The 13,358-nt window shown below is 43.5% G+C and overlaps 1 protein-coding gene across 3 annotated transcripts in view; it reads right to left on the bottom strand.

Annotated features, from left to right (window-relative positions):
* Positions 1–999: 999 nt before the first annotated feature.
* The window catches only part of LOC311228793 (gap junction beta-2 protein-like), a 42,888-nt gene continuing 30,529 nt past the window's right edge, over positions 1,000–13,358 (bottom strand). For all 3 annotated transcript variants that reach the window (XM_084314738.1, XM_084314737.1, XM_084314736.1), the window contains one exon: positions 1,000–2,434. In XM_084314738.1, the coding sequence (XP_084170864.1) occupies positions 2,347–2,434 (88 nt within the window). In that variant the 3' untranslated portion in view covers positions 1,000–2,346. The remainder of the gene's footprint in view (positions 2,435–13,358) is intronic.

Genomic DNA, 13,358 nt, shown 5'->3' with positions numbered 1-13,358 from the left:
ATTTGACACAGTATTGAAATTTTAACCATCATTATCAAGAACCTCGTTTGTATGTGACACAGCATTGTTATTTGAACCGTCATTATCCAGAACCTCATTTGTACTCGACACAGCATTGTTCTTTGGACCAACCACAACCTCAGTTGCATTGGGCACACCACTGATTTCATAGTCATAATCATCAATGTGTGTGGGCATGCATTGCTCCCTGTTTGCAAGCACCCATTTCTCCATTTTGTTAATGATCTGATTAACATTGTGCATGTGACCTTGAAACCATTTAGTTTGTTTAGACATTTCGTCGTCAGGCAATAGAGGTTTTAGTGATTCATGCAACCGTGTAGTTTCACCATACAACTTCCACAATATGTCGTGCTTGATTTGCATGACGGAAATGTTTTCATTTGAGCCCATCATTTGATCCAACTCCTTAGCCATTTTACATAATTGTTTCAGTCCAAAGTTCCTTTCTTTATGCAACAACATGATTTTTGTTTCCAAAGCTTTAAATGTGGGCTTAGAAAGCCTTTTGCCAAGTTCATTTTCTGTTTCATTTTGATTGACAGCTGCATCCATTCCAACGTTAACTTCCTGATTCCCCACATTACTCATGTTTATAATGTCAAGCAATAGGCGGAGGCTTTACTTAGAATTCTTGATGGGATTTGCCTACATCCCGTTGCGTGAGGCCACTCCTTCCACAACTTTATTTCATTCATTCATGAATCCGTCTCACCGTAGCTTCTTTGATGTGTTGTTCCGCGTTGCGCTGCGTGCTGTTGATATCGTGGTTTGAATCGGCAGAATCGTCAATGAAAGGGCCGCTGTTCCTTGACTCCTTCTGTGTCTGTTGGTCTTCAAAACAATCTTGTTTGGAAGCTAGTTTTTTAACTTGTGTAACGGCAACCTAACAAGAAAATATGCCAGTGAGGGAATATGGTGTGAAGCTCTTTCCAACGCGTGGTGCTTGTTGATAATAAATGATGTCTTCTCCTTGAGTACGTTTGAGAGTTTTTATTGTTACTTGCAGAGTGGACAAAAATAAGCATAACGTAAACTCTGTGTTTAAACTGGAACTTAAACAAAGGATAAGTGCTACAAAGTCAACCTGAAAAGTGACTCAATATAACTGAAAACAAAACAAACGCGCACGGTTTAAAAACGATGTGGCTTCCCTGTGATAATTACCCAATTCCCTCCCGTTGCACACCTGTGAATGCTTACCTATATGCTGTGCCTGAGAACACCTGAGCCCCGCCTCCTGTGCCCACTGCCAGCTAATTGGTGAACACCTTCATGGTAACACAGTGCCTTCATTCAATGAAGTAACTGCAGAAAATCATTAAATTGGCTACAACACTGTCTATATGTGTGTGTGCTTGTGTGCACATATCAGTTCATAGGTAGGTCTGTGCTTGCCAAGTAATTATTTCCCTGTGCATTTCTCACATTGTCCACTAGATGGCGACTGCCGCGACTCTGGTCTGAAATCTGTCTGCTGTACTGTGTTCAGGTGGCACTACAGCGGAGAGCACAGCACTGCAACTGGAGGTTACAGACTGTACAGTACAGAGTGGCTGGTGACAAGGTGCCGTTAAGCAAGGCACTGGTAATTAACCCTTCAATTAAAAGCCAAGAAAATATATATTTTGCCACTATGTAATAAGTGTAGAATAGATTGCACAGAATATTCATCATCATCATCATCCTCATCCTCATCCTCATCCTCATCATCATCATCATCATCATCATCATCATCATCACCACCATCATCATCATTACCTTCATCATCATCATCATCATCATCATCATCATCATTATCATCATCTAAAATGACAAAATGTAAAAGTAAATCATCATCATCATCGTCTAATTCAGAAAAAGCAAGTGCTGTACTTTTCGCTCAAACAACTTGAACTGGTGTGTTTTTTTCACTCGGCTTGGGATCAATTCACTTTCAGTTAATTAAAGGTTGTTTGTACTTGTTGATACTTCATGTAAGTGGTTTAAATTGACGTTACAACTGCAAATACATGGTCTGTCAAAACATTTCCAAAAGATTTCACAAGGCTTCAAAGCGACAATGTGGATTAGTGGCGCCTGCTGGCCACAATCGGTACTGCCTCTGTGTTTTCATCTCCACGTCGTTCTGTGTGCTTCTTTCTTACATGCAGACTTCCTGAAGAGCTTGAGGCAAGAGAGTGATACGTTGAAAGGCTAGTGGTCTGTTCTGTTAGTACCTTGATTCATTCATAGAAATAATACACATTGTCGCTTTAATTGTTGATACAAAAATACAACAAACATTTACGAGTGAGAGAGTGTGTGTGTGTGTTGTGCTTCAGATCAGGTAGAAACCACTGATGAAGAGGACTTGTCGTTCTTCTCTCTGTTCCCACCGTGACCTCTCCATGACCTCTGCCCAGAGGAACACCTGAGATGACAGGAAGGTTTGATTGATTGGTCACCGTTCAGGACTTTGTGGAATTCAAAAAGATAACCGAAACAGGCCCAACAGATGTTTTTTGTATTGTAGTATATGTTTCAATTTAACACAACTTTAGTATGTACTTTCTGAGTACAAAAAAAGTATACAAAGTATACTTTTAGAAAATATACTTAAGTATACTTTAAATTTTTTGCTTGGAGTTGTTTTCCCTGTGGTCTACAATGATAACAAACCTTTCAAACTACCAACACAAGTAGATCAACGTGTAAATTATGGTGAGTTCAAGGGGAATCAGAAGATCTGTCGCAACTTCTGCTTTCAAATTCTGACCTTAGATTTATCACTGGTGACATTTATGTTACAGTTATGGTACCATCATTGTGTCCTGTATCATAAGGTTGGTCCTCTCTGGCAGAGGGACAGTCGAGGGACAGTCTCTCTGCCAGAGAGGATCAACCTTATGATACAGGACACAATGATGGAACCATAACTGTCAAAAGAATGCCGGCAGGCAAAATAACATACTGAGTAAATTGTCCTGGGGCACAGGAAGAACATACTGACTGAACTGTCCTGGAACACAGGAGGAACATACTGACTGAACTGTCCTGGGGCACAGGAAGGACATGCTGACTGAACTGTCCTGGAGTACAGGAAGAACATACTGACTGAACTGTCCTGGGGCACAGGAAGAACATACTGACTGAACTGTCCTGGGGCACAGGAAGAACATACTGACTGAACTGTCCTGGAGCACAGGAAGAACATACTGACTGAACTGTACTGGGGCACAGGAAGAACATACTGATTGAACTGTCCTGGAGCACAGGAAGAACATACTGACTGAACTGTCCTGGAGCACAGGAAGAACATACTGACTGAACTGTCCTGGAACAAACATACTGACTGAACTGTCCTGGAACACAGGAAGAACATACTGACTGAACTGTCCTGGGGCACAGGAAGAACATACTGACTGAACTGTCCTGGGGCACAGGAAGAACATACTGACTGAACCAGGGTTAGAAATTAACATTTTTTTTCAAGGGCTTTTTTTGCCCCCCTTAATTGATTTTCGGGGGCTTTTTTTTGTATTTCGGGGGCACTGAATTTTTATGATAAACGGTAGGGGTGGGACGGTTCACAAAATGGACGGTTTGGTTCGTATCACGATTTTGGGGTCACGGTTTTCAGTTCGATATAAGTTAATTTTTATTAAAAAAAAATGTAACACTCAAATCTAAACATGCTTCTCATTTATTAAAAATAAAATAAAAGGTTTACAGTGTTTACAGCCTTAAATAATGTTTGGCACACAAAGACCGAACTGACTGAAAAATATAGGCTACATTTGTCAAAGTATTAACTTAGTGCAAACAAACAATATGCTCAGCCAGCACTAGACTTTCCTTTCTTTAATTAATATAAACACACAAAAACAATATCAACCATGTTTAAATTCCCTGATTGTCAGTTCTTAATGGAAAGATTCGTTTTCTGCTTGAAATTATTATGTTTCTGTCTACATTTATTTAGACTAACATTATTTAAATATTGAGTGCAACTGTGGTGGATTACGTAATTCGGTGAGTTGGAACTATCTATGGGTTGGCGCCGGGTCCCCACGGACATTTTAGCGTGTGGCACCTTCAGCTCCGGTCACGTTAGGAGCAGTTCATAACATCAACAAGCAGCGCGAAAGCGATAATAGGTTCAGCCAACTGCGCTGGTGGAGGGTCGGAGCAACAAGACGGGAAACCATGTGGCGAAGCGGCTGCTGGCTAGCGGAAGGCGCCAGGATGGCGGAAGGAGGAGCGGTTGGGTTGGATTGCGGCTGGGTGTGGTCGGAGCAGAGGAGGTTGTGGTTTTCGGAGGAGATGGTGGAAGGACTGTTCCGTGTCGATGGCGTGAGGATGTCGGAAGGGGAAGTAGAGTCGCTCCGTCAGGAGGGAAGCGTTTTGCAGATTGAATGTTTGGAGTCTGGTCCTGGTGTGCCGGGGCGGTGGTGTCGAAAGCGGGAGAGACTTAAGTTTACTTGTCGAGAGAACTGTTTGATGGGATATGGAGACATGGAGGAGGCTCTAGCATGGAGGGTGGGCTCTCGCTGTCGTGCTGTGTACTCCGGGGATGGCAAGGTGTATCTCGGGTTTGTTTCCTGGATCAAGGGTGAAGACTGCGGGGTCAAGATTGACGGATATGAGGGAATGAGCTGATGGGTATGTCCGCCTTGCTGCTCCCTGAGGGAGTGAGTTTGGCGATGGGAGATGACAGAATGGAGTGTGGCTCGGGGGGTGAGAGCGGGGGAGAAGGGTGGAGTAAGGTGGAGAAGAGGGGCAGGGATAGTGGGGGGAAGGGGGTGAAAAGGAAGAAGGGTAGGGGGGATAGCTCGAGTGGATCAGATGGTGAGGGTAGAGACGAGGTTGTTGCGGAAGTGATTCATGTAGTGGTTAGGTTTGAGGGGGTGGGGGGAGTGAGCAAGTTAGGGTTGTTCGAGCTGCCAAAACTCGTAGGTAAGCAGTTAGGAGAGGTAAAGTATGCTAGAGTTTTGAGAGATGGGAATCTGGCCGTAGGGTGTGTAAGTGTAGGGCAGGTGGAGATGGCTAGGAAGATGAGGAGCATTGGTGGCGTGGGTATAAGGGAGGTAGTGAGAGTAGGGGAGAAGAGGGAGGGGGGATGTAAGGGGGTGATAGCTGGGGTACCGGTCGAGGTTAGCGTGGAGCAGCTGGTGGAAGGGTTAGGGAAGGACGGGCGTAATGGCATAGTTAAGGGTGCAGAAAGGATGAAGAGGGGGGCAGATAGGGTAGAGACGGAGACGGTAGTGATTAAGTTTGAGGGTAAGGTTGTTCCTAGTGTAGTGTTTGTAGGGTGTAGGTTGTTTAGGGTTAGGGAATTTGTTCAGAGTCCTCTTAGGTGTTATAGGTGTCAGGAATTTGGCCATGTAGCTGTTTCTTGTAAGAAGGGACAGAGGTGTGCTAGGTGTGGCGGGGAGCATGAATATGGGAAGTGTGGAGAGGGAGTGAGGCTGAAGTGTTGTAGTTGTGGTGGGGAGCATAGTGTAGCGTTTAGGGGTTGTGTGGTGATGAGGAGGGAGGTTGAGGTTCAGAGAGTGAGAAGGGATGATAGGATTTCGTATGCGGAGGCAGTTAGGAAGTTAGGTCAGGGAAAGCAAGGTGAGGAAGGAGAAGGGCATTTGGCAGTAAGGGTAGTGCAGGAGGATCAGGGGAAGCAAGGTGAGGAAGGAGAAGGGCATTTGGCAGTAAGGGTAGTGCAGGAGGATCAGGGGAAGCAAGGTGTGGATAAGGGGTTTAGAAAAGGGCATTTGTCGGTAGAGGAAGTACAGGAGGAGAAGGAGAGGGTGTGGGGGGTGAAGTTGGAGATAGTGGCGTTTGTGACGAGAGTGGTGAATACTATAGTTATGGTTAGCAGTAGGACAGAGAGGTTAAGGTTAGTAGTTGAGGCGGCGGTACTAGACATGGGTATGAAGGGGTTGACAATGGGGCAAGTATCGAGGGAGTTAGCGAAGTCAGGGAAGAAGGTTGTTGTGAGTGATCAAGTAGGAGAGTTAGGGAAGGGGGTGGTGAGTGCTCAGGAAGGCCAGAGTCAGCCGCAGGGGGCAATGAGTGACTCATAGTTTAGGTTGGATAGGGTGGTGATGTTAGGGATGGGTTTTTGTTTTGTTTGGTGTGTTAGGGGGTTGAATGGATTTGGTCGCGATCTGACATTGGACCGTTGAAGAAAAAAAAAAGAAAAAGAAAAAGAAAAAGAAGAGGGGAGAATGGAAGACTGGCCCGATTTCCGGGTCGGTAGGTGGCGGTAAATGGCCCAATTTTGGTGCCCGTCCGCCGTAAAACACCAAATAGAAGAAGAAGAAGAAGAAAGCGATAATAGTCCCGGTTGGAGTTAGTAAAACAACGTTGTATGTTAGCCTTCTTGGATGTTAAATAAACGCCTATCATTGTCTTTAAACACCCTGCCTCTCAGACTCCCATTTCCTCCTTTGCTACAGTAGCTAGTAGCTACGGTGTTAGCTGTTGTTGTGAAGGGCTAGCTAGCTAACAGCTACAGACATTGTACAAACTGCTAACGCTATGGCAAGATGTGTGTAGGCCTATGTAATGTTAATGGCTATGTTTTTAAAGTCGTAATGAAGATTGATTTATATTGTGCGTGCCATTTTTACACAAACTGACTAGCACCTGGCTGGCTGCAGTGCTGCTGCTGCTGCCTGCAGCCAGTGCAGAACACCGGCTCCGCCAAATTAATTTTTTTATTTGCGCGTCATCTGAACCGTACGATACACAGACGCTCCATTACCGGATAAATATATATAATTAGTAAACTGTCGGGGGCATTAAGTGCCCCCCTTAACTGATTTTCGAGGGCATTTTGTCCATTTTCAAGGGCATTATGCCCCAAGCCCCCGTTAATTTAGAACCCTGGACTGAACTGTCCTGGGGCACAGGAAGAACATACTGACTGAACTGTCCTGGGGCACAGGGAGAACATACTGACTGAACTGTCCTGGGCAAGGCCAGATTAAGAATTCAGAGGCCTCTGGGCCAGACTGTTGTGGAGGCCCACACACACACACACACGTGCACGCACGCACAGTGGCGTTTTTATATGTAAAACATTGGTGGGGCAGCCACTAACCAAGGCTACATACCAGGCAAACTACAGTAATCAAAATGACAGTAATCGTTGTTCGCAAATTTCGCACCACATATCAGGCATAGGCTGCATTGTTAGTCGTGAAAGCAAATTAATCTGTCCACGCTGAATTAAACCATCTATTTTCCTCAGACCCTTTTTTTTTGTTTGGATTTATCCATGGTTAGCTTACTGGGGAGTCGGCAACTCAAGATTAGCTAGGCCGGGAGCCAGGATGTTTTTTGCTACCTTTTTTTCACTATTATTTCCTGTTATCCCATACCTTGGGCCATAACTAGTTGATAATGACCACCTCCAACTCATCCCTGTTTGGCCTCAGGGGCCAAAAAACCCTCTTTTTGGGAAAAGCTTCTGGCGAAATTATGTAATTGCACATATTAGGGTACTGCAACTGCATAAATGGTCAGATTAGTCTGAAACTTTGCATGAAGTATCCTGACACATAGGGGAAATATATAATAATCTGGTGCGTACTGCACATTTCTATTGTCAAATATCACTCTCAGCATACCTCAAAAGACAAAGAAATGTCTGTCCACCTTACAAATTGTCATCAAAAGTGATAATCTCCGCTACGCCACCCAGCCGCCAGGCAAAAGTGATAATTTTCAAGTATTTTATTAAACATATCACTGCCTCACATGGATATGAAAAAGGTCCCACATTTATATGCTTCAATTTAAGTCCAAGATGACCTTTCTATCTAAATGATTACACCTTCCATGACCAAAGTTCTCCACTGTACCTCAAATCGAGAAAATAGAACATTCAAGCATTACCCTTATTTCTTCCCGGACGCTTTGCATTGTGGGGTAGATTAGGAGGACTGAGTGACATCATCACCGGGGGTGACCATACTTGCAGCTTACCATAGACCATAGACATATATAAGGCTTGATGACTCACCCGTGCTGCTGGCCAATGGAGACCGATGTTGCCACATGGTGGCCATCTTGGAACAGGCAGCACGCCCACTCATAACAATGTCTATGGTGCATGTACTATTGAAATAACCATAGCTTGCTAAATTTTCAACCAATTTCCAAACGGTTTGTTTTGTTATAAACGTCAAAGATGTAGTTATCATACTACATACTTATTTATAATGGACTTTCATGTGTAATAAACCAAACCGTTTGTCGATGAACATTTAGCCCATTCACCATAAAACGTTCACCACAACCTCTGTGATTACTCTCAGCTGATTTTGGTGAATGAAGATGGTGTAGTGGAAAATGTATGGTTACTATACCATAAAATCATAATTACTATTAATCTACAATTCAGTGATATTGAAGTCATGTAAAGACACTATCCTCCCTTCGAGCTCTGTAAACACTGACGTTGACAGACCTCTGTGGGAAGGGTTGTGTTTGTCTTCACCAAACAATATTCAAAGTGGAATGTGTACAAAGCAGGTCAAGATAACATAACCCAGAATGTTGAAGCCAGGTCACCAGGATCTTGGGTCAGGATTAAGGGGGGACTCGTCAAAGCCTGTGTTCTTTGTCCGATGATGTAAGATTGCATGATTTGAGGGAGGACACACCTGTTTAAACTTCAGTCCAGCCTAGTCTACTTTCCTTAAAGAAGCTACATTCTCCTTCAATGGTCAAGGTAAGTGTGTGCTGAATATTGTTTCAGCTGTAGCCGGTAGACTTTTGAAGGTTTGCTCTGATATATTCTTCATTGTTCGTGAATGAATGAATTGAATGAGAGCACATTGGCTTGGAGAAGGAAGTTTATTCCGTTTGCTTTGTTGGTTTTTGTGGAAAAATCCATAGATTGTTGAGATGGAGTATGGCGTCAGAGTCAAGGGATAGGTCATTAGGTCAGAGATGCTTATTTGTGACTTGAGTTGTTGTGATTTGACGAAGATCTGAAGATGAACCCACTTGTGGCCTTGTACTGGATCACTTTCTGGTTTGATGCCACAAGCTTCCTTTTAGGTGTGGTAGATGACATTGTCTTGAATCTGTTCCTCTTGATAGGTTAAAAGAAAATAACTTTTTTTGTTTGAAGTCGATCACAGATGAACTCCTCTTTTTGAGTTTTGCCATTTTCAGGGCATTCAGCACATCATAGCGCACCTCTTCTGGCATAGCTGCTCCTGAAGTCAAACTTGTCAAGGGCTGAGAAGTCTCAAGCTGAAATGGGTTGATAAAACACTGAAATGCTTCTACTGTTTGCTGGAGTGATTTCACGTCTGAAGGAAATCACTGGGTTTCATCTGGTTTTCATATGTGTATGTATGGTACATATCCATAGATATTCAGTAATGGATCCCCTGTGAATGTGTTGAACTCGGAAACTGTAAGAGACAGACAGACAGGGAGTGGGAAAGATAGAGAAGTCAGATAGAGAGAGGCAAGGTCACTCGCACAGTCGCGGGAATGTAAACATTTAGTATGATAGGGGTGGCGTTTCTATGGGCTGGCAGCCGTTGCTAGGGAAAAAACTTTATAGCTGTGAGTTCCGGTTTGAGTCAGACATGGTGGCGACAGCGAGATGAATCACACCGATAGAGCTCCCAGCTCTCTGACGAGGGTTGGGAGGGGGAAGGGAAATGGCCATGAGGACAGAGCTAGCTACTGGCTAACAGAACCGATAGCTACAGGCTAACAGATAGGCCGCAACCACCAAGCGGGTGTCAGAGAGATTAATCTATTAATCTAGGTTCATTAGACCATCAAAGACTTTTAATCTTGTACGAGATGCTATGTTTATGAAAATAAACATCCTACTGAGAAAGAGATCACGTTTCCAGTACTAATTCTTCTGTTACGGATGCATCAACGGGGTGAGACAGTGTGACAGCCAGTAAGATTGCCATCAACAAACAAACAACAAACACAACGCAGAGACTTCCTGGAACGGCAGATGGCGGCTGAAAACACTGATATCTATCACGTCTCTTCTATTCTTTTGTCTGTATGGCAGCGGTTGCCTGGGACATGTGATCTAGATACACTGATTGCTCCAGCATGCAAAAGTTTATCAGATCCTGGATGTGTTTCCTCAATGTGTTCAAGAAAGTATCCCAAGTATGTGAGGAATCTAGCATAGTTCTGCTGGTCTGAGCAGAAGAAGAGGTCTGGCATGTTGTTTAGGATGGCTTTGTATCCTTCATAGTCATTCATTTTGATTGCCTTATTCATTGACAGGACAAGCCAGGTGCAGTCCATGTATTCCATCTAAAACTGTACAGTTTATCCCAGCTCCCCATTTCTCACTGCTTCTCTGAATGCATGATATTCTGCCATGTGGTGAGATACATCTTCTGATGAGAGCTCTTCAGCGAGAGTAGATTAATTCAGAGTGAGATTTTCCAGAAATGCAGCCCATTCTGCAGAGACTGGTTCATAAGTTTCCAGATACTTGTCATAGAGGAGTCTCTAGAGCTTCCAGCATGGAAGCACTCTGGCAAGGTATCCAGGCATCTTGTTGTCTCTTTGGCACCTTGACTATAGCGTAGCATTGCAACCATTGTACACACATGTGTACACACACACACACACCATAATTTATATCCCACTTCTGCTCTCACTAGTCGCCCACTCCCACTAGCTAGCTACATTGGGCTGGCAGCTAACAATCTACAAACTAACTAGCTAATGTTATCACTCTAGAAGTAGAGTTGCTAATAATTATAATTTCTTAATAATTACAATTTCATAATCTTTCTCCCACTTCTACTCTCACTAGCTAGTCTGCCGCTCCTGCTCTCACTAGCTAGCTACATTGGGCTGAGTTGCCACGTTTCATGTAGAAAAATACCAATCTCTTAATAGACTCAATCTCTTCCCACAGCCAGAAAAATAGACCAACTTACCCAAAATTGTCTTTGCTGAATAACTTCAGGTGGGATGTGACATGAAACAGGGTTAGGGTTTTGGTTGGTTGGTGTGTGTAACCCGGTCAGCACTGTTTTATGTTGCACTGTGATACCCTGTTCCACCAGGGGCCGTAACATTGTTAACTTTTCATGTAATTAACTTTAGATAGTATAGCATTACATTATTCAAGTCTCAACTCTTGTTTAATATATTTTTTAGATATATATTTAAAAAAAAAAAGAAGAAATAAGGGTTGAATGTTCTATTTTCTCGATTTGAGGTACAATGGAGAACTTTGGTCATATCAGGTGTAATCTTCTAGATGGAAAGGTCATCTTGGACTTAAATTGAAGCTTATAGATGTGGGAAGTTTTTCATATCCATGTGAGGCAGCAACATGTATAATAAAATACTTGAAAATGATCACTTTTGATGACAATTTATCAGGCGGACAGACATTTTTTTGTCTTTTGGGGTATTCTGAGTGAGATATTTGACAATAGAAAGGTAGTAAGCCCCAGAGTATTATTCTGATACTTTCCCCTATGTCAGGATACACCATGCAAAGTTTCAGACTAATCTGACCATTTATGCAGTTGCAGTACCCTCATATTTGCAATTACATAATTTCGCCAGAAGCTTTTACCAAAAATATGTTTTTTTGACCGCTGAGGCCAAACGGGGCTGAGTTGGGGGTGGTCATTATCAACTCGTGATGGCCCAAGGTATGGGATAACAGGAAATAATAATGAAAAAAGGTAGCAAAAAACATCCTGAGGGGTGGACCTGGCTCCCGGCCTAAGCCACTTGCAGACGGCAGGGAGAGGCACGGGGTGTGACGTACTGTATATTTTAGTTGATGAAATATTTTTGTTGACTAAATATTTTAGTTGATGAAATATTTTTTCATTTCAGTGTCACAGTATGACATCGATCTCCAAAATAATAAAAATAAAAATAAAAAAAAGTAAAAAATTAATAAAAATAAAAATAATATTTTTTTGGAGGCCCCTCGTCACTAGAGGCCCACGGGCCGCGGCCCAAACGGCCCGGTCGTTAATCCGGCCGTGGTCCTGGGGCACAGGAAGAACATACTGACTGAACTGTCCTGGGGCACAGGAAGAACATACTGACTGAACTGTCCTGGGACACAGGAAGAACATACTGACTGAACTGTCCTGGGACCACTGGTGGACTCAGGGGGGGGGGGGCAGGGGGGGCGACCGCCCCCCTGGTGCCCCCATGGTCGAAAAACGCGCGCTTAAGTGCCATTTTGAGTGAAAGAAATTAGAGGATGTGCCCTATTGGGGCCCCCACGGTTGAAAAACGCGCGCTTAAGTGCCCTTTTGAGTGAAAGAAATTAGAGGATGGGCCCTATTGGTGCCCCCACGGTTGAAAAACGCGCGCTAAAGTGCCCTTTTGAGTGAAAGAAATTAGAGCATGTGCCCTATTGGTGCCCCCACGGTTGAAAAACGTGCGCTAAAGTGCCCTTTTGAGTGAAAGAAATTAGAGGATGTGCCCTATTGGTGCCCCCACGGTTGAAAAATGCGCGCTAAAGTGCCCTTTTGAGTGGCGAAAAATTTGAAGGTGTGCCCTATTGGTGCCCCTCTAATGGTTAAACGTTACCATGTGCCCCCACAGTTTAAAACATTGCGCTAAAATGCCCTTTTTGAGTGTTGAAAATGAGAGGACGTGCCCATTGGTGCCCTTCCAATGGTCTAAACTTGACCATGTGCCCCGACGGTTAAATAATGTCACGCAAAAGTGCCCTTTTGAGTGGAGAAAATTAGAGGACATGCCCTATTGGTGCCCCTCTAATGGTTAAACGTGAACATTTATGCTAAATATGGGGTATGCTTGGGGATAACTATATATAAAACGTTATACACTGTTATCTTCATTTTAAGGGTAAATTAACAATTGGAGAAAAGGCTCAGAGAAAATTAAGGAGCATAAACAAACAGAAGCACATAGGTAAGCATGGTAAGATGGAGCAACTTCAAACAGAGACCACTGGAAGAGGCTTTCAGGAGGGCAGACGTAGAAGCCCAAGCCAAAAGAGAACATGAACGACAAAGAACCAGGGAGCTAATGACAAGACTGGTAGACATCACATTGTATCTTGCACGGCAAGATGGGGCGTTTAGGGGTCATGATGAAACTGGTACATCTTTGAACAAAGGGAATTTCCTTGAACTTGTACAGCTACTTGCAAAATATGACTCCACCATCAAAATGCACCTTGATAAAATCAATCACATCCAGTCTCAACAGAAAAAACCACAGACATCACTGTTGTCCTACAAGACACAGAATGACATAATTAGTGCCCTTGCCACCTATGTCAGAAGAGTAATTCTCAAAGAAATGGAAGATTCCAAAATATTCTCCATTCTCTTGGA

Source organism: Notolepis coatsorum (assembly GCF_963971535.1).
Source record: "Notolepis coatsorum genome assembly, chromosome: 1".
Lineage (NCBI taxonomy): Eukaryota > Metazoa > Chordata > Actinopteri > Aulopiformes > Paralepididae > Notolepis > Notolepis coatsorum.
This window is presented reverse-complemented; position numbering and strand designations above follow the sequence as displayed.